Below are 24,020 nucleotides of genomic sequence, written 5' to 3'. Positions count from 1 at the left end.
AGAGAAGCACTTGCTCTTCCACTCCTCTGGCAGCTCACTGATCAAAATACACCCTGTCAGTATGGTTTGGCAGCTAGAAAATGTTCAGGCTCATTACTTGTGTTTTTTAACACAGAGGAACATAAATAGATCTGGGCGACATGTTAAAGTACACGAATGTACTTGCAGAATCTATACGGGCGACGTTCGCTATTGTATGCTGCCCATTTTCCTCCATACAGAATCACACAAGGCCTTGCTCATTGATTCCCTCATTCTCTGTTGTGTTGCCCTTTGGCAGGATGCTGAAGCCCCCTGTGGTGACTTTAAATGCCAACTGTAGCTAAAACCATAGCGGCTAAACCGGAAAACTAATGTGAACGCCTGCCAGAGAAAACACAGTGATCAGTCAACAAAAAAGGCTGGAATTGTTAGCTGGGTTGTTTCTTAAATGAAATTTCACAAGGAATGTGCTGGTGATGAGTGGCTGACCAAGTTGGTCCCAAATTTAAATTCTGATCACATGACTAGACTGTGGTGGCCTTTAATATCTGTAAAAATGACCCAAAGATGACACAATTCAGAACAGCTTGGGAGGCATGTCCACATATACTTTGAGCCTTGAGCTAAAACGAAATTTTGACATTTTATAACCTGGAATAAACAACACAAACAGATGAGAGTAAAGCAAACAGGAATTCCAGGCTGTAAAGACAGAACTGCTTCATCCATTTGAGTCCGACTGCACTGACAGTGGTTTTATTGCTCCAGTGACTCAAGGGTGAAGAAAATAAGCCTAAACAGTGTTTACGGTAACACTGAATGAACTCTTGAGTTGCAGAGAGGAGGAAAAAACAGCTCCTTTGGCAAATCACATTATCATAAAGCGAGACCAAACGGGTCATATGAGGATAAAATCAATGACATGAGCGAAGGAATAACAGCCGCTTGTACAACAGCACTGTTGAGACGAGTTATCGTCATTATCCATCTTTGGAATTTAAGCTATTCTCTGGGAACCAAACAGAAAAAAGCCTGTGAGGCTACGATGAAGAATGAAGAATCTTCTGTCCAAAACTTAATTTCTCAAAGAATCCATTAAAGTCCTGCAACAATGATTTGCATGAAAATTCACATCTGCTGGATTAAAAAAATAAAAAACTGCCTCTTTTGTGAGGTGGGGGGGCTCAGTGCAATAAAACACTTTTAGAGAGTTGTAAAACATCATTTCATCATTTCAGGCACTATTTCATTTCATTGCAAAAGTATTATGAAAAAGTCTGTTATGTGCCTTGTGGGGTACTTCTGATGTAACTGTCTCAAATGCACTTTGGTAGGATGGAAATCTACCTTTGTTTTTCTGACGTTTCAGACCCAGTTAACTGGGACATTTTTAGCACATGCCCCAGCGCAAAGGTGAGGTCCTTTGATCCCCAAAATATGCAGGAGACTGAGCGAGTAATTGATTCCCTGCACAGGTGTCGCGTTCACTCTGTTCACTCTTCACATTGGGTGGGTGCTGCCTGGGCTCCACAATAATTGCTGCACTGCATTAAAAGTAGCCTGCAATGATGGATTTCCATGAATTTCTATGAGTTATCAGTTGCGCTAACCCTCAAAGAGAGCCCAACCTTAACCATGTCACACATACTAGGCAGCAAAGTGGTTCACCCTGGTGGTTAGCTCTAGTGTTAGCTCTAGGGGTTAGCACGATTGCCTCACAGCAAGAGGGTCATGGGTTTAATCCCCAGTTCCAACCAGGGGCTGTGACTGCTCTGCTAACGATCCATCTGGCCAAGAAACTTGGTTGTGGATCTGAGCTAAAGAGCAACGTTGCCTGAGGCAATAACAGAGAAAGAAACCAAACAAATGGCGCAGCTATCGGTCAAAGACTTGTTTCTTTATGTCGCATCTCTTTGAACAGATGCTGCGTGCTCGATAACAATGAGGCGACGCGGCGAATTCCCCACAGTGGTAAAGATACCTCTACAGAGGCGTTGTTGGTGGGGCATATTCTGATTTGTCTTTCACTCGGCCCCCACCCAGCCATGCAATCTGAAGCAGCAACATGTGTCTGTACTTGTGTGGGACTGTGATATTAGCATGGAACAGAGGAAGAGAAGGAATACATCTGAAAGCTGTAGAGAGTAGGTCGCTGGAGATGAAGCCTTTATGAGTCCATCACTGCATTCCCAGAATACTGACCCGCCCACAGAGCCGTCTTATTTCAGATTGGGTTGAGATCCCCAGAGACAGGTGTGCAAATGTGTACAGATGATCCTCTCTCTACCTCCTCTCCCCCGCTCTGTCTCCTTCCTTCTGCTTTGAGACGAAAACCAACCTTGTGCGCAGAGAGAGCGGAGTTTGGCAGACTCCAAATTAGAGACTCTGAAAGGTTGGTTATGATAAGAGGATCAAACTGAGTAATGGGTTCAAAGGACGCTCTTCTGTTTCCTGGTTTGCCGATACAGAAGAAGAGGAGAAAGCAGGCATGGAGGCACGGCGGGGGTTGGCACACCCATCGGCAGAACATAGGATTACGGGAGACAATGGATCAATCCTACAATGAATTCCCAGGGAAATGTGCAGAGAAAATGTGCGCACACCATTGACTTTATACAAAGATGTACCACATGAGAGCTTCACACAAGTGATGCCAAAATAAACCCCCAAGTTACCGGCTGCAGGATGGCTCAAAAATACCACCCGCCTTAAGCGGTTTTTGTCCCGATTTTCCCCCTTCGGCAAATGTCCGAATATCTTATGTCTTTTAAGACTGTCTGACAAGAGTTTACTGCGGTCTGAGGTAAAATTCACTGTTAACGTGAATTTTTCCTGACAATTATTATATATATTACTATTGTTAAACTTGTTCAACATTTATTCGCACCGCCCCCATGACCTCAAAGCAGTCAAAAAGATAAAACTAAAGTATTTACAACCCAAAATCTTCTTGTGTGTTGGAAGGGGACAACTCCCGAGTCAGGACTCCGTGAATCGTGGCGTTGAATGGAACGTAGCCAATCAAGCCTGACGAACGAGGAAGTGGTCGTAAATGAAAACAGGCATGTTTGCGCTTCCTCCGGGATTATCTTCACAGTCTTTTATTTCAAAAACAGGCCCGAGAACACCATCCCAAGATCATCCCCACTTCTTTTAGGTTCTCGTTCACGTTGCGTGTTGTATTTTCTGTCTTCTGCTGTTTATTCATGTTCGTTTTTATGAGATCATGTGTGATCACATGGGATTTTGGGCTTGAAGGACGAGATCCTTGATCTGCGGTGAATGTGCTGGGTTGAGATTCTCGGAACACACCACCCTACGATCAAAACTGATCGTTTTACGTTCAAGTTGCTCTTCCTCGTCCCTTTTATCTAATGAATGCCCACGTGTTTGCTCTGTTGTTTTTCTCTAAAAATCAGGTGATTGAGTGTCCACACCGTGGCTCCGTCACCAAACTGAGTCAGTTCTCACTCCAATCTTGGCAAATCGTCAATCCTGTTGAGATCCCTCCAGGGCAGGAAGTGACGCTGTCGGTAGCCCTTTAACGGTGATCACAACGGTAGTTGAATATTAGCTGTATCACCAAAAAGTGCTGCAGTGTCATTTCAGCCAACAGAATTTTGATGTTTGATATCATTAGTTTCATGTCGATGAAGAAAATAGGTACAAAGCTGAACTTCCAAGAGGCTGAAGCTCTGAAGGTGCATAAGCAATTTCAAACACTTTTAGAATTCATAAATTGGGGGCAGAACACAAAACTATTCCTTGGTATTTGTCACACGAAGACCATTAGTATCATAACTTTGGGGAGGTGCTGGCACACTTCATTTTACTTAGACTAACTGCATCTGTTTGCATGTTTGCTTAACTCTTCCCAACTTGGACAAACCGAAGCGTTCAAGTGTGAGCCTGGAACAGCCGCTCTGGGTTATGGCAGCCTGTTTGGGATAAGATCTGCCAGCTCAAACTTCACTCCATCCATTTTAGCACTGGGACACTGAATAAAGAATTTGTGCTGTAAAACTCTGGCGTGGCCTCCGAATCCATTAACCGTCAGTGTCGACACATCAGAACCACAGCTTTTATCCAGTGTTCTGTATTTAAGAGAGCTTTGTTTAGTTCATTAGTGAGATGCTTGTTTATTGGAACATTATTCTGAGTTATGAATCAGATTTCCCTGGTGTGAGTATATTAGTGTTGTGCAGGGTTAATACTAAAATGATGTTTTTCCTGGTTACCTGGGTTGAAGTTGATAAGCTGCTGCAACTGTTGTTGTGAGGGTTGAGCCGCAGATGCCATCAAGTACGGTATTGGATTCGGGATTTAATAAGCTGCTTTTTGACCTGTGTTGGTGATTGTCTAGGCACCTGCATGCCGACTGCCTCAATCACAGTCAACCATCGCCTCTCAGTAACTTTCACAACATCAAATAGGTAATTAAAATTCGATTTAAGCCTTTAAACACGACGCACATTTCCACAATGATTCTGACCCGCCCTCTTAATTAATTTCAGCGGGTAAATCAATCAGCTCCAGCTTGTTTTTCCTGCAGCCGTGCTCCAATTTTATGAATGCAAGAACACAAAGACAGGGGTAAGAGCACACACCGTTGACTCATGAGTACAGGAACTCACGCTGCGCGTGTCATTTTCAGGAAGTCGATCAGAACCTGCACGGGGCGTAAAAAGCCGGCTGTTGAAAACATAATCCGAACCTCTTCGTTAGTTTTGCGAATGGGCGATGATGGGGCAGCGGTCAAGAAGAAGAAAAAAACACATTGATCGTATTGTGTCCCTTTAAAGGCGTTGGAAGCCCTGATGGCTTTAGTTGCTTCTTGCTCGTCTTTCTTCTGCCTGAAAGGCACCTCTGCTTGGTTGAGATCAAGTAATCGATTTGGTCACCGAGGAACGTCACATTTGGTTGCGCAGTACGGGTCATTATCCATCAGCTCTCTAACTCGTGCACAAGGATTCTGGAGCAGCTCGGCCGCCGTGAACACGAGCAAATGTTCCTTGCAAAAGGTTTCGTGCCAGTGCTGAAAATTCATATAGTTTACATCGGGTGACCTTTTTTCTCCTCAAAGAACCAGGTCTTTGAGTGATTAATGTAAGCGTTGTGTGACATTTAAAGAAAGGGCTTGTCATCAAAAGAGGGCGAGGGGGGGACGTTAACGCACAGATTTGACAAATGCCACTAATTGCACACATTACCTTATCTAAAGCTCGCCTTATTTTTACTTTTCTAAAGTCGTAACCATCAGCGGTATTAGGACAAGAATCCTTTCCACGCTTCCTGCCATCAATTAAAGAGGCACTTTCATCGGTGGCAGATGGTGACGGCAGCCTAATTTCTCCGAAATTAGAGAGAATTCAGAAATACTGCTTGAACATTCAGTCATTTCAGTTCAAAAACATTGGCTCCATGTGACACAGCTCAGCAGCAAATGAGACTTAACTGTCACCTGACAAAAGTAATCAGCGGCGAACGCTGTAGGGAGCATTGAAAAGCATTTGAAAATATGGTATTTTAACACTTAAAACCCACCAGTGTGAAAAAGTGTCCTTACCTTGAGCCTGAAGGACAAGGCTGATGCTGCCACAGGGTAATCACAGAACATTACTGCTTAAAACTTATAGCATAAAAGCACAGGCAGACACAGACTGGGGCCTGATGCAGGTGTTGAAGCTAATCTATTGATTATAGTGCCAAGTTCTCCAGTGGGAGGTGAAATGAGTCATTTAGAGCCTGGTGTGAAAGAAGTCAAAAGAAAGGAAACAATACAGAACAACAGGAGGCCCAGGTGCCAGACACAGATGAATAAAACCTCACTGAACGGCCAAAGAGGGAGCACCGTGTCTTTGTGTATGCATTAGGCATGTGTGAGCGAGGAGAAAGAAGGGGCGAAAGAGAAAGAGAGAAGTGAGGTGATACTCGGAGTCAATAGAATGCCTTTTCTCCGGTGGCCTTATGAGGTGTGGGTGTAATAGATTAAGGTAGCATCCCCAAGCTCTTCCCATGGCAAACCTTGTCCTATTAAGTGTGACTCCTCTGCGGTGTCAACAGGGCTGCTGGCCAGACTCTCACATGGCACTCCACCGTGGAGCAGGCATGGGGGAGTTGGAGATGCTTTGAGGCAGCCAAGGAGACAAACTGATGTGACTGATGGCAGCACAATAAAGTGTGCATCTCCTCTCTGCAGCGTTAGAGCCCTGTGGTATTCTCAGACACATCAAATGGCTCTCTGGGGCATGAAAGCTTTTGTCCAGTGATGATAAGCTCATTGTGCTTGGCGGTCAACTGCTCATAGATGCTAGAAGTCTTTAGCATTCTTCCGCATGGCAGACCATCGCCAAACTGTCAGAGAGTGCCTGTGCTGCCCTTATGAAGGAGTCAGCCATCCACACCAATATCAAGCAAAAGCCTGAAAACGTTCCGAAGCATAATTGTTCATTTAATAACTTTGGGTGGAATTTTCGTCCTGGAGCAGATTTGCAGAAACCAAGGGTTGCTAAATATTTAGCTTTGGATTGATGGACACTCCTAGACATGACCTATTGACCTATAGTATTGGCTCAGGCGGCTACATTTAGAAATATGCAACATTTTAGGTGTATTTAGATTTGCTTTCCTTTACTCTCAGAGGATAAGACATGGGGGTGGGGGTGTGGGGTGTGTGTGTGCTGTAATGATTCATAATCTTTTTGTAGATGTACAATATTGTGGTTAAATGGATTCAAGGCCGCTCCACATATCATAGATGAAAGAGCCTTTGCAGCATTTCGCAGACTATTTCATCTATAGCCAGTTAAGGTGCTACATGTGCTCAACGCAAACAAATGACACGGGGGCTGCTAATGACCAGCTGAGGCGCGGTAATGATTTTTTTTCCTGGCGGAAAACTGAGATTCATCCTTGTCAGTGAATTAGACCTGCCGCGGTAAGGGAAGGATATCGAATTCTGCTGTCGTATTAGTTAACGCCTCACTGAGACTCGCGAGCTTTTGCTGTTTCTCCCCACAAGTTGGGAAAACTGCTACAAACAACAGTTTGTCCCGTAGCTGGCAGGCGGAAATATTGCCATAGACGCTCAGATTAGACCTCACAAAATCCGAAACATCCATTGTTTTTTATCCACACACATCAATGTGATGATGTCAGCCGTTTTTCAGTACCTCCGAGGCAGGCTTGGCTTGATTAGTCCTCGGTTTTAAATGAACAAATTCCCCTGAAACACAATGTTTTCAATTGGAAGAGAGAAAAGTTCCTCCATTCAGCATCACTACCAGTGCAAAGAAGGTGCACATTTACATATCAAAGGGCACAGCCCCATGTCTAGAATTTAAAGTGTGCTCTGTTGTGATGTTGAAGAGCAGCAACGCTGACATGAGAGGAACTAGGTCTGTCCTTTTTACAAATTCCTGCGTTGATACGCTTCCCGGTTGTGTCCGCAGTAACTCATATAAAGACGCGCAACAACCGACATTATAATGAGACACTTTGAGAAGGTAATTCAACATGCGTTGGCGCGAGCACCATTGAACAAATGCATGCATGAAGATGAGTAATAGGTACTCCAACAGCACTGATCCTGAGTGTAAAAGTAGGTCATCCTCGAGAAAAGGGGGAAAATACTAATGATACACGCGCAATATTTCCCCATGGCGCCCTGATCTGATTTGCTTCTCCCCAAGTCAAGCATTGACACATTAGCCCGTCTTCTCATTAACTTTGGATTTCTCATTAGGCCCTCCTGGCCCCATCTTATTCCTGTTTAACAAAAGATATCCCAGCCATTCTTGAAACATCATGCTTCTTAGACCCAGAACAATGGCAGCCAAACTTTCTGCCCTTTTTGTTCCATCCAAGCCAGAATATGTAAATTGTTCCATGGGATTTACCGGACAGTTAATCAAAGGGCTCTGAATGAAGTGCTTGAGTAATTACTCGAGCAGAAGTTACCAGGTGGCGGTAGCTTAGTCTGTAGGGGCTGAGAGGCGGCGGGTTCTCGGTTCAAGCCACGGTGTGGGAGGTCTTCTGGTAGCTGGCAAATCATCTGCACCCTGCCTTCACCCAGCAGCTGGGATAGGCTCCCCGTGACCCCAAATGGGATAAAGTGGATGAGAAGTTACCAGGATTTTAAAGCGTAAAAAACCAAAGGTCTATAATTCAAGCTAACTAGGGAATTCAACTTGTTACCTGCAGAATTCAACGAACAGTTGGCCAAGCTGCAGTCCAGCTCATGTCACATGACAACAATTGATGTAACGTCACCTTCAGTGTTAATTTACTGCATAAAACTCTGTGTTGATGGTGTGCAGTAAAATGCTTAATGACCTTCGATTGTCATACTATTAATGCATCATCCCCTGAGCTCACGGTCTTAAAGTAATATGATCGGGTGTTTAAACATCTCCCTGCTGTTGTGTGGAATGACAGAATGAAGGAGAATGGTTCATCCCCACGTCTTCTCTAATTACAGCTGCAAAGGAGCATCCAGTAAGTAGATTCAGCGAGCGAAGGACAGCCGTTTATCTCTGAAGTGAGTTTTCAGCGGAAATACCTGTCAAGATTCAGCTGTCTAATTCGCCGACGGCTGCAAATGTGGTAGTTTTGAGAGAAACGCACTAGTTTTAGCTTCATTTCGCTGCTGCTTGTGCTTTCAAGGTCACGCCACATTACGCACCCAGAGCAATGAGGCTAAACGTAAACAAGCATAAATAGGTGATCTCTTTAGTTACTTTCTTTAGTCCGTGTTGGAGATTTGTCACGTTTATCTGTGATAAATTTAGAAAGCTATGCGTGTCGTTCCTTTATTGGCTCCACGGGGAGCCAGCTGTGCACGCCAGATCTGAGCCATCGCTCTAACCCCAACCACTGGCCACGCGTCCCTGTCTTCTCCTTGCAGAGGATTACATTACATCCACGCTATGGTGATAGAACACGTTGAGACAGAAAGCTGTGCTTCTGATCCCAGTGAGGCTCTGCCTAATGAGGCCTGGTGTGCACCTCCTGCTGTCCACCTCCAGATTATTGCCCCCTCCTCCTCCTTCTCCTCCTCCTCCAGAACCCACGTGCACAGTCCAGCTCAGCGTTGCACAGCTCCCCAGACTGATTTAGGTACAGTTTGAGAAAAATAAAACAAAATTGGCCTCTGAGAAGTTCTTAGATTGCCTCTTGATTTGCCGGCATCAACGCTGTGCTACTTACCGTAACCAGAGCCGGCTTCTGCCTGATGGCTGTGGTGAATTTAGATCCTATGCCAGGCTGTTGCTTTGGGGAACTGCCTTCAGGGGTGTCAGTCCTTGAAGGAGATGGAAAGGGACAGGATGTATTTCCTGTTTAAGAATCGTATAGCAGTGTCCTGCCAGTTGCACCTGGCATGCAGTAATCAACCCAATCACAGCGCTTGATGGTCAATGATTGCTTTCAGATTGGCTTGACTTCGCACCGCTCCCTTCTTTTCTGCCCCTGCCTACACCTGCTGCAGCAGCCCCGCGGTGAAGCCGCGGAGGTGAGGCGGAGGGCTTGAGAAGCATCCGCTGTAACTGTGAAATCCTGATTGGACGGTCTCTGGTCGCTTCTGGTTCGACTCCAAGGTAGTTAATTTGCACAGATTAAAAAGAACGCTTCACAAAAAAAAGGTGCTTCTTCAATCTTCACCGCACCTCGCCGGGTTCTTTCACACTCAGCCAGGCTTTTACTAGCTACTTTTACTGGTGCCTTTTCAAGTAACATGCAGGGAAGCACAAGGCCTGGGGCAGGAAGATAGTATTGGTGCCGGGGTGAACACATGTTAGTCAATTTCAAAATACACCAAAAGGAATCTCACTCTCACGTGACTCCAGTCCAGCAGAGCGTAAACAACCGCAAGCTCGCCAAGTATAGTCGGTCACACATGAGCGAGCAGGAGACAGGCAGGAGTACGAACACGGGTGTCGATGCTCTCGAAGGCGTGCACCTCGGCAGTCAACGCAGTGAGGATGCAGATTCCTCCCCGCAGTTTTCTAATTGAGTCCGGGCTCATGTGTCAAAGGTGTGAGGCAGAACGCGAACCGTTCAGGGGGGAGAACGCTGTAGTGCTGAACCGTGTAAGTGCAGTTTGACTTTTTATGTGACGTTATTCAGGTCAAGAGCTGTTGAAACTGGGTGTACCTCCACATTAAAGTCCATGTAAACTGGATTGTTGTGGATTTCTCCCTCCTCCGCAGGCACCACCACCCCTTAAGTATGTCCAGGTCCTCTCAGCCCAGGCCCAGGTAACGTCGTTGGGTTCTAATGTTGTCACATCTGCATTAAAACAGGCAAAAACAATGATTTAGAGGGAATCGCCCTTCATCACGTTCGCAAAAACAGCCCAAAATCCAGTCTGCCAGAACATTTCACACATGCTTCAAACTGTAATCCCAAATCCCTGACAGATGTTTCAGGGGCCGGGGATTTAATGTGGCACATGTCAAATTATAGGGTGAGAATGTCAGAGTCATTCTTCACTAATTGTGCAGCGTTTGTGTTCAGATCTGGGATGGAGCTTCTGATTCTAATGTCCAGTCTAGAGTGACGATGGCAGCTTTTCATCGTGGTGCTTTGACTGATTCGCATTCGGTATGGGCGCACTTTAATGCACTTCCTGTGCCCTTTCCTCTCTTTATCTAAGACCTCACAGCATATGCAAACGTGCAATTTGAGTGTACTTTTGAATGACCACGTTGAAACTGGAATCAGAAATCCACGCCACTGTGGGCGTTGGTGTGCTTTATCTCTCCATGCTCAAGTGTGCTGGGTGACATTCATGGCCGATGTCCATGTCCACTGACCAGCTCGTGCGGGGACTTTCAGCAATGACATGAGTTCAAACCCTTTCCCTGTTGATTTCTCTGCTCTGTTTCAGGGGTTGGACTATGAAAGCAAGAAGGCGTACACCTTCAAGGTAGATGCCACCAATGCACATCTGGACCCGCGCTTTCAGAGCTTTGGGGCTTTCAAAGACACGGCAACGGTGAAGATTAACGTTTTGGATGTGGACGAGCCCCCGGTGTTCAATAAGCCCTCGTACGTGATGGATGTGTACGAGGACACGCCTGTGGGCACCATCATCGGCGCAGTCACCGCGCAGGACCTAGATGCCGGCAGCAGCCCTGTCAGGTGAGATACTCATTGTAGAACTAGAACCACTTTGCAGCCAAGTTTTATTTTGGCCGTTTGTCAACATGTATTTGTCCCGCTGAGCAACCAGTTTTCTAATAAAAGCATAAACGCGCTATTTTAGTCAAACCAAAAAGAGGCGCAAGCATTTACATTATTTACTCTGGATGTTTAGGTTGTGAAACTCCCTTTTCCCCCCACTTCTCTTCCCTGAGAGACACGTCCAGGAAGATCCAGTTATGCTTTGTTGAAAAGGCCAGTTGGGCTTTCATGGCGAAACAAAGGGATCGAAAGGGATCCGTGTAAGATCTCGACTCCCGGGTTCAGAAATCCCTGTCCTTAAAAGACGAATTATGTAAATCTTTTTTTTTTCTTTGTTGACTTTTCGGGGTGATTCAGTATAACCAGAAATGAATGACACAAACCAGGAAGTGAATGCCCTCTTCATCTTCAGAGGCTTTCACCAAATCTCCATTCTCACTCCTGCAAGGATAAAGCAGCTCAAGGGAGAGCGTCCGTGATCCTGGTGGTGATTGAAGGTTTTAGAAGCCTAATCCATTCATCAATCACCAGTCTCCATTCATCAGCGTCATCTTGACTTTAATCTCGTGGCCATTGTCAGTTTTACTTATCAGTTTGAAAATTAATCAATCTTTATGACGCGTTTGATGTCCCGGTGTAAGATCCTGTTAGCATCGTGTCGTGAGACTCCAGGTTTATTAATGGCCACGTGTGGGTATATTTAAAACTCTTACAAAGAGACTGGGATCAGAAATCTCATTATTGTGAAAACATAATCTCATCGGGCTACAGCGCTGCAGACATTTCTCAGGCATTTAATCTGCGCTGTGATATCTGCAACAAACGCGTCCTAGAAGCAGAGTTTAGCGCATTGAAGTCCCAAAATTGTCGATGAAATATTCTCACAGATGTGAATCTAGGAGTTGTTTATGCTACTAATTCACTCCCGTTTTCATCTTTAAAGCTACCCCCCACATTTGCTACCTATTGGGGGCGCTAGCGACAAAAGAAGCACCTCTTGAAAAATAGATGAGCAGCCCTTCGTTGGGATCTCTGCTTCTTTCCACAGAACCGGCGCCGATCGTCACGGCAAAAATGCCTCACGTATAGGTTGATGTTGCTTCATTATGAATATTTTATTCCAGCAGAAAACCGAAATGGGAGACGCAGAGATTTGTACAACAAAAAAGCTTATGCGCCCGGATCTCCACTTTGTCTCACGCATTTTAAATATTCATCAACGCCAGGGCTGACATTGTTCATTTGTGTGCCTTCAGAGAGCTGCCTTGAATTCTTCACGTCAGAACAATAGACCCAATGACCCATCATGCATAGGGAATAATGCTTTTAGACTTTTAGACTCAACCGATTCCAGATAGTGCCGTCGTATCTGTAGCCGTGGAAACAAAAGGGCTTCATGAATATTGCAGTGATGATCAATTTGATAGAGTGCCCTAAAATTAGTTTTAATGCACAAAGTGGTGGTCTCTGCCTAAAATGGTCCCGCACGTGATGAGAGCGGGCACGAGCTTTGAGACAGCTGTGAGGCCAAATTTCCTTCAGTTGGACAGAATAAAGTTCAGAGATAGCGGCGTAATTAAATTTATATCTGCTGTTCCCCAAGTTGAGCTGATGAAGACCCTTTAGATCTGTGGTTCCCGCTGATAGCTTAGCATCAATCCGGAGGCGAGCATTTTCCGATGTTCTCCCTCTCCCTGGAATGCAGTGATGCGGTTTCTGGAGATTACACTTGCGCTTACCGGGGGTTGTTTTTTTTTATCTTGTTCCTTAAGACGTGCTAGTTTCTCCAGCATCAGATTGAAGGACAGCAATGCTCAAACACCACGTCCAATTAAAAAGGAAAAATGCAAGAGCTGTTGCCTCTGAATTGTTGATGAGGTCCGGCTGTAACTTTCATGAGGGTCTCATTTAACTGCATTCATGTGATCATGCTCAGCCCCAAGGCCGAGTCGTACACCACATTAAAGGCAGAAGCCAACAAATCTGAGAGCGGAGCGGGATGGAACTAAAGACTTCACACTGTACACATATCAAGCAACATATTTGATTCAAAAGTCATCATATTTCTGGGACTTCAGGGTTTAAACGACTTAATTTTGTTAATGAGACCGTCAAGTCCACTCTGAGGCTCCGAAAAACAAGCCGACTAAATATTCATGAGAAATTGCCTTTAAAGATCAAATAGCGGAACAGAACAGTGGCCCGGAGAAACAGTTCATGTCCAAACTCAAGCCCCATGAGAAGCGAAGCATCTGCTCTGCGGAAGCGCCCGCGAGCATGGCACTAACCCCGCCCTCCCCAGCCCCTGACCCCCCTCCCGGGGAAATGAGCAGAAGCAAAACACAGATTTTTTGTTTTGCCCCTGAAGATCACAAATTTATTAAGATCAGATGGCGTCCAATGGCGCCGTCGCCGGCCCCTAGCTTGGTCTCAGATCTCCCCAACGCCGGGATGTCTGCGAGGCCGCAGATGTGATTTTCCGAAGACACGACGTGCCCTCCGTCCCCAGACGCCCCCCCCACGCCAGCGGTGTTCATCGGCTGCGAGAGATTGATACGATTCCAATGGTGCCTAAAATCCATTTGTGGCCAAGAAAAGCGTCGGCTCAGCACGGCTGGAGTACACATGGCCCGTTCCCGGATTGGAATGCACATGCCATCCTCAGCACATTCTCTGGAAATGACCATTCCAAATGAGTAATGAGCGCCACGGCGACTCATATTTACGCCAAAGTCGTATATGTGAGCTCAGAGGGAGGATGGCGGATTTATTCCTCTGATTTTTACAGCTGGTGCTCGTCAACAATCATTTTCTTTTAGGTATTCCATTGACTGGAAGAGCGACTTGGACAACTACTTTGACATTGATCCAGTGGAGGGGACCATTTCCACCAACGAACTTCTGGACAGAGAGAGCATCGCCCAACATAATATCTCCATCGTGGCAACAAAGCTGAGTAAGTATGACGACGCGATCGATCTTGATTCACGCCAGTGGCACCGTCCTCATAATCCCTGTGAAGGATTTAAAATGCTTTTACTCAAGTCAATACTCAATCCAATTCAGTAGGGACGGTTTACAGGGGACAATAAACAATGAGGGCTCTCCAGAAGGGGGGGGGGGGCTTTTAGGAAAGTGTCTCCCCCAACCCCTGAGACTCCATTTTAACTGTCTCTTTTAGCACATTTGATGATTTATTTGTTTATTTTTTATGCATCGGTCGCGCCGGAAGCAAAGAGGGCATCGGGCAGAGCGGGGAAAGAGCGGGATGGATGTGGAGATCTGTGGCTTTAAGACATGTCATCGGGCTAATTACGTGTTCATGAGGAAAATGGAGCGGATTTCCGGATAAATAAGCAAATCCATCGTCATCAAGTCATCAAATCTGCTAAAAACCGTCAAAGTCATTATCCCAGAGGCGCGCTGGTGCTCAATCAAAATTACCCACGCCGTATATTCATTAGGACAGACTGTGAAATATGGGCTGTTAAAACTTGACTCATTGTTGCCTTGGAAACTGATATTACTCACTTCCCCTCAAGGTCAAAGCAGTGACATGTAAATTTGGCTTTCCAATGAATGCCTGCACGCGTGTTTCCGCATGTGGCCTTTGTGCAGACATGTCAAGGAAGTGGAGGATGATGCGGCGTGGGCTGAAAGGATGCAGAGTGGGAGGAGGATGATGGGAGTAGAAAAAGGGGCGTTAACCATTTTGGCCTGCCATCTCTGGTTCGCTTCCAAGCTACGACTGCTGATAATCAGAATCATGAACATGAACGCAACAACCCCAACGTTCTTGAATTGCGAATGAGTCGGCGTGAAGGGACGGAAGTCCCACGTAACACTGCTGTTGGCTTGCATTTGTACGCCCCTCCCCATCGATTCCATGGAGCACATCGAAGATCATGGTGTGTTCTGCTCCGACTTGAGTGGCAGACGACTCACGAAACCTCAGAGCTTCGTCCGGTCATCGGAAGACTCTGCAGTCATGCAGCAGAATCAGAGCGGCTCTCCTGAGACGGAGTAGAGAGCAGCAGGCGAGCTAACCGAGAGCCGGGGCTAGATTAACACTTTGCTTTTGGCAGTTTCTGTTCTTTGCTGGGAAAAAAAAGGGGAGATCTATTAAATGCAATAATAACCTTGGCAGAAGGATATGACAGTTGCTTCTTATAGCAATTCAATACAGCCCCACAGTCTCATTCAGTCTGTTTTATGAGTTTGTTGATTATTCCGTCAGCACTTGCACTTTTTAGTTGATTAAACTCCACAAGGAATGTTTCTGCCTCTCTTTTGTAGCTCATTTTATTGTTTTCTTGTAAATTGCTTGCAAAGATTGGACCTTTTTTTATTATTATTATTATTATTACGATGAGTTTAATTGTATATAGAAAATAAGATCCAGTTAGAAAACAGTAATGGATATGGAACTTTCTGGCTGACCAAGCAAGCAATTTGTTGCAACAGAGGTTTCTGTTTCAATGATAAAAAACACAGCAGCAGTTGCTAGGGAGCGCGCTCACTCAGCGCAACCTCTGTGCCGTTGCGCCATCTAGTGGCCGCAGAAGGTACACGCTCCTCATAAAGTCCGTCTAGCTGTGCTGAGACGGGGTGTTTACGGAAGGTTTAAACCTAATCCCAGCCCTCACTCATTTAGATTTCCTAATAAATAAGTAAATAAATCAGTGTGAGTGTTGGTGTTTGTTTTTCAGTTGGTGCAAAACACCAAATCCCATGCTTTTACCTTGGTGTGTGTGTGTGTGTGTGTGTGTGTGTGTGTGTGTGTGTGTGTGTGTGTGTGTTTTCCATCAAGGTCAGAGATGGTTGCTAACTCAGCTGTGGCTGCCTATCCCAAATCCCCCTGTAAAGACTCTATGAGCCCCCTCACCTGTATTCCTTTCAACCACCGGCCTTTGCGCGCGACACACACACACACACACACACACACACACACACACACACACGTGTGTTCACATTAAATCCATAATGTTTGCCTTGCTGGGGCTCTGAAAGACATTTCCGACTGTATTCCTGAAAACACCTATCACCTAATCTTGGTCATCGCTCTCAATGCGGGGGCTTTTGTGTCATAATTCCGATGGGCTTCACATCCTACATACATATATAAAATATATATATATATTTTTTTTAAATTTTTATTTATTTAATTAAAAATTTTTTTTTTTTTTTACTTGATCCCTCTTTTTTATGACCAGTGAACGCATCTTAAATCCTGTGACCTGTGCTTTTAATGCACCCACATGCTTGATCAGAATTCTGTCTAACCAGGGCTTTCACCCCTCTGCCTTCATGGGTCTAAAACCAGCAGTACTCTCGATGTCCGCATGGTGTCAGTGGTGGGAGGAAGCGGACCAGTTGATTTACAGAACCTTCTCTGCTGCTCTTTCTTCTGCAGACAGTCCAGTCCTGACCAGTCGGGTGGCCGTAACCATCCACGTGCTGGACATCAACGAGTTCCCCCCTGAACTCGCCAATCCTTACGAAGCCTTCGTGTGTGAAAACGCCAAAGTGGGCCAGGTATGACTGGGAGGTTTGCCCTTTTAAAATGAGGATTTTAAATGACGTCATGGGTTGAGATGATAACTGCCACCCTGAACTGAACCCGAAACATGTATTCTGTATCTTCTCAGAGCGCAGTGTGTGTGTGTGTGTGTGTGTGTGCCTGTGTGTCTTTACAGAAAACAAATCCATATCATGGAACGCAGCACTGCTCTGCATATCGGCCACCAAGAGCCTCTGAGATGATGTATTAGAGATGCAGCGGCGAATTTGCCTGCGCGTGTTGTAAACCACCTGCGCCTGTAAATTAGCCCATTAACTAGCATCTATATGCAGTCGGCGTTTGAGAGGGACCGGCTCCTGTGGCAGTCGATCAAATGGCTGCAGAGCTCTCATCACAGTGACGATGTCTCGCTGGTACTCAGCCCCCCCCCCCCAATCAAAACAAGGAGTCTGTGTCACGTTTGAAGGCGTCATGGTCTTCCTGACTAAATTCCGGTGGTATTTACCGGCCGTCCCGCCGCAACAAGACAAGAAGAAGTTAGTTTGAGTCCCAGTTTATTTCAGCGGGGTCCGACCTGAGTCTGCTTCCACTGAGGTCACTGAAAATGGCTCATTTTGAGAATCGGGAGGCCCTTTACGCCGAACCAGAGCCTCAGTTAGTTAAAGCTGAAATCTGGGGGCTAAAATGAATTCACAGGTCATGGTCACATCTTATGTCGTGACACGAGCCGGTGAGCATTCAAGACAATTTTGTGTGTGTGTATGTGTGTGTGTCTTATTAACTGCTTTTTAAAAAAAACATCCAGCTGGGATAATTACCTTTACATTTAGCCGCCAGTTATCCAGCCTCATGTAGAATATGGCTGATAGCATCTTAGAGACATTTGAAGACATAATAGCTCTCACTAATGGACACTTAGAGCAGCAAAAAGGTCCACTTGAATCGAAGCCTTTAAGACCTCAAAAATAGGAGGAAGAAATAGAAAAATGAGCCCACAGTTCTTAAGCCTGTGATCAAGTCCACTGTTCTAGTTTGCACTGATTAATGTGGACGTTTAAGCCTGACAGGGACAAAAAGGGAACTATTTATATTGTAATTCCATTCTGCCAACACACACACACACACACACACACACACACACACACACACACACACACACACACACCGGCCTGGTTTGTAAACATGCATCTCTGTGAGGACACGGGTGTTATTCCTGACAAGTGCAGCTTTTGATTTATTCTCTGCCGCCATAGCTGGGCCGCTGAAAAATCAATAGGCACAGCTGTTGCAGGGAACATGGCAGCACGTCTGGGAGTTTTATTCAAATACTTCAAGGGGGGCGCAGGAGGTCTGATTTGAGGTTCATCTGTGACTGGGATCAAATCGCTCAGACGCTGGTTAGGGGCCAACACAGCAGGACAATGTTAACAACCTTCTGGTCAAAGGGAGTTGTTCAGTGTGAGATTCGGTGTAAATGGGGCCTGTTGCTGTTGGGAAGGTTTAGCACCTTGCGCTGTAAAACAAGCCATTTCTCTTCATGACTGCTGAACAAGCTCCGGCACACGCCATCCATCAGGCCGCGCGCTGAGCTGCTGTGGACGATTTCAACAAGCCGTCAGTCCTGTGCTCGGCAGCTGCATCCAGGACGACCGAGAGACAGCTCCCAGCCTCGCTTTAGCCGGAACGCCCAGTCGCTTCCGGATTAGTTGACGCCCTCGGGTCAATGGGGGATAATTGCACACGTTTGGGTAGAAGAGCTTCGCCTGCAGAGGCTTTCGTTTCAAACGAATTCACGGAAATTCTCTGATTGGTTCTTAGCTGAGGTATAATGAGCATAGATCACAGTTGTGTCTGCTCTTATTCTGAACAATGACAAGAAGCTCCGAGCTTAATCATTGCTAACCCAGCTGACGGTCTGTAGAAAAGAGAAAATGGAAATGAAGCACTTTGTAGATTAGTTTGAGAAGTGTGTCAATAGTCGATGTCCAAACATCTTCAGTTCCTCGAGATGGTCCTGTCAGGAACAATTATTTTATTCCTGACAGGACCACATGCGCTGCTGCGTGTGTTTCACCTCGGCAGCCCCAACATTCATTTTGTTTTTGCTGAATTTCAACAGGTGATTCAGACATTTGGGGCGAAGGACCAGGATCTGCCTTCGGCCGGACAGCAGTTCGCCTTCAAATCACCCAAAGAAGATGGGAAAAACAGGAATTTCACAATCCGAGACTTTGGAAGTGAGTGAAATTTGTTAAACAGGGTACGAGACCCGCATAGATGTTAGAGATAATAATCCTCACTATCGAACATGAGGGCAGAGGCAGGTTACAGGAGGAGTTGGTAGCTCATGAGCGTCGGTACCTTGCTCAATGGTACCATGGCAGTACTCCGAGGGCATCCCGGCTCCCCCACCTATGACCAAAACACCCTGCATTTTTTGACCACACCAGGGTTTTGAAGCAATCCGAGGGTGAGCAAACGTCCGTCCCCTCGCCCACGTGCACGGGCTCTGCTGCCTGTTTCAGCCTGTGCGTGTAGCCGCAGGTGTGTGGTCACGTTCTGCTGCTGAGGGTCAACAGCTGGGACCACACAGATCAAATGAAGTGGTTAATCCCAGCGTGATTCAGGGGCAGAAACAACCTGTCGGCCAACCACGGGCACCCCCCCCCCCCCCCCTCCACACACACACACACACACACACACACACACATACATATTGTTGTTATGAGGACATGACGCCTCTTTGAAGTCCAACCTGAGAGAAAAGTGGGACGTGGCCGAATGACGTCCAGGGAGATGAATGAATTCGTGAGCCCCCAGTTTGAATCCGCTTGTGGGCCGGGGGCCCCTGCAGCAGATGCAGAGTCAGATCAGACAGGACAGGAAAAAAACAAAGAAAAAAAAACAGGCCGCCGGCGTCTCGGACAGCAGGGAGAAGGAGGGGGGACACAATCGGGGGGGGGGGGGGGGGGTTGGGTGAAGGGGGAGTTGCGCAACACGCAAGGTGTGCTAAATCGCCTGACCCCCACCTGTCAAAACGAAGCAGCGCTGCGCGGACGGCGGAGCAAACTGGGCTTGACAGGGGTCAGACAGTCTCGCTGCAGCGGACAGGGCCGCGCGAGTCCAACACGACACATCCCCTCTCCGGCCGTTACACTGTCGACCTCCATTCTGCTCCCCGCCTCGACACCTTCCGCTGTCTTCCCTCGCGCGGGGGCTTGTTTTCCTTCCTTATCTCGCGTTGCTAATCTGTTCCTCTTGCCTGCACAGAGAGAGATAACGCAAATAGCAGTGCGTCGCGGCGCAGGTGGACACAAAACACTTTGCGGCGTTTCCAGGTGCTTTTTTTTTGCACAGGGAGTGGTCCGGTTCCGAGTAGCGGGATCACGGCTCCCGCTTGGGCAGGCTGGCTTCCAGCTCTGCGTCGGGTAGTCAAGAGGATGGTCCAAGTGATGCAAGCTTTCATAGACTTCCAGGGGCTACAAAAGCATCTGACCTTCATAGATGAAGGAACTACACAGGCCTGGTGCACGTTAAAAGAGCCTTTTAATCTTCGCGCCTGGAAAAATGAAATAATAAAAACTCAAATCTGTGTTTTAAAGATTCCTTTTGATTGCGTTTCTCCTTTTTAAAATTCCAGACAACACAGCCGGAATCGTGACGAAGCGGGGCGGCTTCAGACGCCGCCTGCAGGAGATCTATTTACTCCCCGTGGTCATTGAAGATAACGGCTACCCGCCCAAGAGCAGCACTGGCACCCTGACCATCCGAGTATGCGGCTGTGAATCGGACGGCGCGCTGCTGACCTGCAGCGCCGAGGCCATATTTCTCCCCGTGGGTCTCAGCACGGGGGCTCTGATCGCCATCCTTCTCTGCATTGTCATCCTGTTGGGTAAGGGCTGAGGTTGTCTTGCTTGCCAAAGGTAGTGGTACTGTCCTTGCTGGCTCCTATGTGGGTTCTGATTGAGACCGCGGCGGCTTCCTTAGCGACAGGAGCCCTGACTCCTTACAAGGTGGTCCGCCCCCTGCTGGCGTCAGGTCTACTTCCTGTCATTTCATTACGGCACCCGTACGCACGCAGCATTTAGCGAGACGTTCTGCTTTAATGACATTTAGCTCTATAAACTCAATCCAATCTCGCTGTGCTGTGGCCATGACTTTATGATTCCATGCAAGGTCACGGCTGCAATAGTCCTCTTTAATTCTCTGCCGTTAATCTCAAATCCATCTAAGCAGATACGAGCGCGTAAATGTAGATTTACGGCGGGATCATGAATGCCAGGCAGTAAAAGAAATATCACCTCTCTCAAAATGCATCCAGGACTTGAGAATTGATGTTCATTTACATTTCTGTCCAGTGTAGTTTCATTGTTTTTCAATAGGTTCATTCCCAAATGCTGATAGGAATTTACTGATGTCAAGTTAATTCAATTGTTGAACGTTTGAGCCGACACGAAAATGAATACAGTGGCGTGTCACGGTCTGCTGTAGAGCTGTGCACTCGCCTCATCTGGAGGGAATGTCTTCAAAGCTGGATCAACCCTCCAAAGGCTGATGCCAGACTGTCACAGCGCCCCTGTGAGGGCGAGAACAAGCATGGGGAGCATTTCCAGGGAGCCGCTGGCAGGATGACCCTGTGAGGACAGATAATTAGGTAAATTAAACAGAGCAGTGCAGAGACTTTGTGTGCGACCGATTGGCTGCACCCTGTGACAAACCGTGGAGAAGAAGCCCTGAGAAAAGGCACCGCTTCGGCCACTAGGGGGAGCTGACACTCTGTAGATCAGCTGGCACAATCACGTGTGAGTGGAGGGGGGAAGATGGGAGGAAGAGACCTACTTAAGACTTTCCCTCCATCCTGCCTGAATATATTTATATGATTCTTTCACGTTGAATGATTTCAGCTTCATCCTGACCATCACTCAGCCTCCTGCATTCAATACGGAGGAAAATAATATCTTGCCGCATTTTTCACGATGGAGACAGAGAGGGGACGCAAGGAGAGACAGATTGCTCTGGCAGGAGGAAAGGGAGAGGAGGAAATTTATGGTAATGTGTTGAAAATCACACCGTGATACGGGAGTGATGGAGAGGTTAAGAACCTGTCGGCGATGTGGTTGGTGCTGGAGCAGAGCCGCAGCGTCGCGTTTGTTCTCGGCGGCACGTTTGTACCCAGCTGCCTCTGCAGCCCCCTTCGTGTCCACGGCACGTGGAGGACAGCTACATTTCACCAGCGCAGCTTCGAAATACACAAATGCTGCTGAAACTGCCGGCTTAGCTGCTGTTTGTGGCCCCCGACAGAACTCGAAACCAAAACCCAGAATCAGTTTCAGGAGGGCCTGATCGTGCAATTCTTTGTTTTTAACACAAAGATGCATGCCGCTGCAAAGACTGTTGGCGTTCCTCCTTTCCAATTTCCAAAAAGGACACATACACTTTAAAAAAAATGCATTTTATGGATACAAATAAAGAACAGGCATGAAACTGTTAGCAGCGACACATTATGGAACCAACCAAAGTGTTAAAGAAAAGATTATTTGGCATTTCAGACTTTAACTTTATCTAAAACTCTGCAAAATCTTTCCAATTATTGCTGAAAGGAACTTAATTATCCGTGTCAAATGTCTATGCCCCATCAGATGTTTGTCCGGAAGTCGCACCAAACAGTTTCAGTAACTTTTTCACTGAACTGCGTTTCATTAAATCTTAATGACCAAAAAAACAGTCCTCAGTCGGACTGCACGACTAAATGGAAATGAGTTTGTGATTAATGTGATTTAATCTGGACCTGTCACGACTCCCTCCGCAGTAATCGTGGTCCTCTACGTGGGCCTGAGGCGGCAGAAGAAGAAGGAAACCCTCATGTCATCTAAAGAAGACATCCGAGATAACGTGATCCACTATGATGACGAGGGGGGCGGAGAGGAAGACACTCACGCCTTCGACATGGGGACGCTCCGCAACCCCAAGGTCGCCGAAGAGAAGCTGTACCGCAGGGATGTCAAACCTGAAATAAAGAGAGGCCCCCGGCCGCCGGTTTCTCAGGACAGCGCCGACATCCGGGATTTCATCAACCAGCGCCTGCGAGAGCACGACACGGACAACTCGGCCCCGCCCTATGACTCCTTGGCCACCTACGCTTACGAGGGCAACGGCTCTGTGGCCGACTCGCTAAGCTCCATCGACTCCCCCGCCGTAGACGTGGAGGAGGGCTATGATTACCTCAGTGAGTGGGGGCCCCGCTTTAAGACCCTGGCAGGGATTTTCGGAGAGTCCGAAACTCAATCAGACTCAAACTCCTCCAAGACGCATTGATGTTTTTCCAGAGACTAAAAAACAAGCAAATATGTAACACTCTTGGTACCCCCCCCATAACACACACGCACATCTCTGTTTATGCATAATTTTAATTTTACGTGATCCTTCTCATCATCTTTCCAAAATCCTAATAACGAGACGTGGGAGCCTACAGGTCGAACGGTTTAGGAGGAAACAGCCGATCAGCCGCCATCTAATTGAACGCCGCCGACTGTTTCCTTTCAGAAAGACACACGGAAATGTCATTTCCCATAATATCCTTAAAAGTGCCTCAATATAATTACTTTTAATTGCTGTTTCATGCCACATATCCGCCGTCCGGCACCCGGAGGTGGGGCGACCTCAGAGCCCTGCGGACCCGTGTCAACACTTCAGAGACAAAGAAGCGGCCTCAGTCTGGCCAAAGATGTTTTGAATGTTATTTATTCTATTTATTGACTGATTTGTTTGGGGTTTCTTTCTTTTTGGTCTATTTATCTATTTATCACTCTGACATCAATGTGTATTTTTTTATTTTGATGGGATTTTTTTTTGTTTTTTGGAGACACTCGATGAATTTTGTAATTAATCAAGGCCCACATGATAATGTAAGTTTCTGTTAGGTGGGTCCTGTGAATAGACTTGTACTAGAGTTGTAAAAACATTAGGGCTAAATAATGCAGTTGGTTCATGTAATAAACACGGTTTTGTTAAATAAACCACACTTGGACAAAAAAAAAGAGAAGCGAGTTTGATTGGGGAGGCGTAGAATCCATAGAACGAAAACCTGAAAAATGAAACTTCATGAAGGCGGAACTTCCCTTTTGTGGCGGCTGTGATGTAAGAATCGCACGCACCTACTGGGGTATGTGATCAAAACGGCCAATTTTCCAAGCCGTTGAATGGCGAGGCTTAGACTGTCCTCGCCACGGTCTGGTGACGGCATAATGGAAGGTCTGGATCTCAGCCAACACCAGTGATGTACAGTGGATGGGCGCAAAGTTCCACTTCCTGTCTCTGAGTATCTCACAACGTG

General features: G+C 46.6%; 1 protein-coding gene across 1 annotated transcript in view; it reads left to right on the top strand.

The window, feature by feature from the left end:
• Positions 1-23,715, top strand: part of LOC101065437 (cadherin-12) — a 64,378-nt gene extending 40,663 nt beyond the window's left edge. Inside the window, exons 7-12 of the mRNA XM_003968174.2 lie at positions 10,871-11,124; positions 13,986-14,122; positions 16,580-16,701; positions 18,807-18,924; positions 20,328-20,579; positions 22,497-23,715. Coding sequence (XP_003968223.1) covers positions 10,871-11,124; positions 13,986-14,122; positions 16,580-16,701; positions 18,807-18,924; positions 20,328-20,579; positions 22,497-23,002 — 1,389 coding nt within the window. The 3' untranslated portion in view covers positions 23,003-23,715. The remainder of the gene's footprint in view (positions 1-10,870; positions 11,125-13,985; positions 14,123-16,579; positions 16,702-18,806; positions 18,925-20,327; positions 20,580-22,496) is intronic.
• Positions 23,716-24,020: the final 305 nt, after the last annotated feature.

This window comes from Takifugu rubripes, chromosome 10 (assembly GCF_901000725.2).
Source record: "Takifugu rubripes chromosome 10, fTakRub1.2, whole genome shotgun sequence".
In the NCBI taxonomy this organism is placed as follows: Eukaryota; Metazoa; Chordata; class Actinopteri; order Tetraodontiformes; family Tetraodontidae; genus Takifugu; species Takifugu rubripes.
This window is presented reverse-complemented; position numbering and strand designations above follow the sequence as displayed.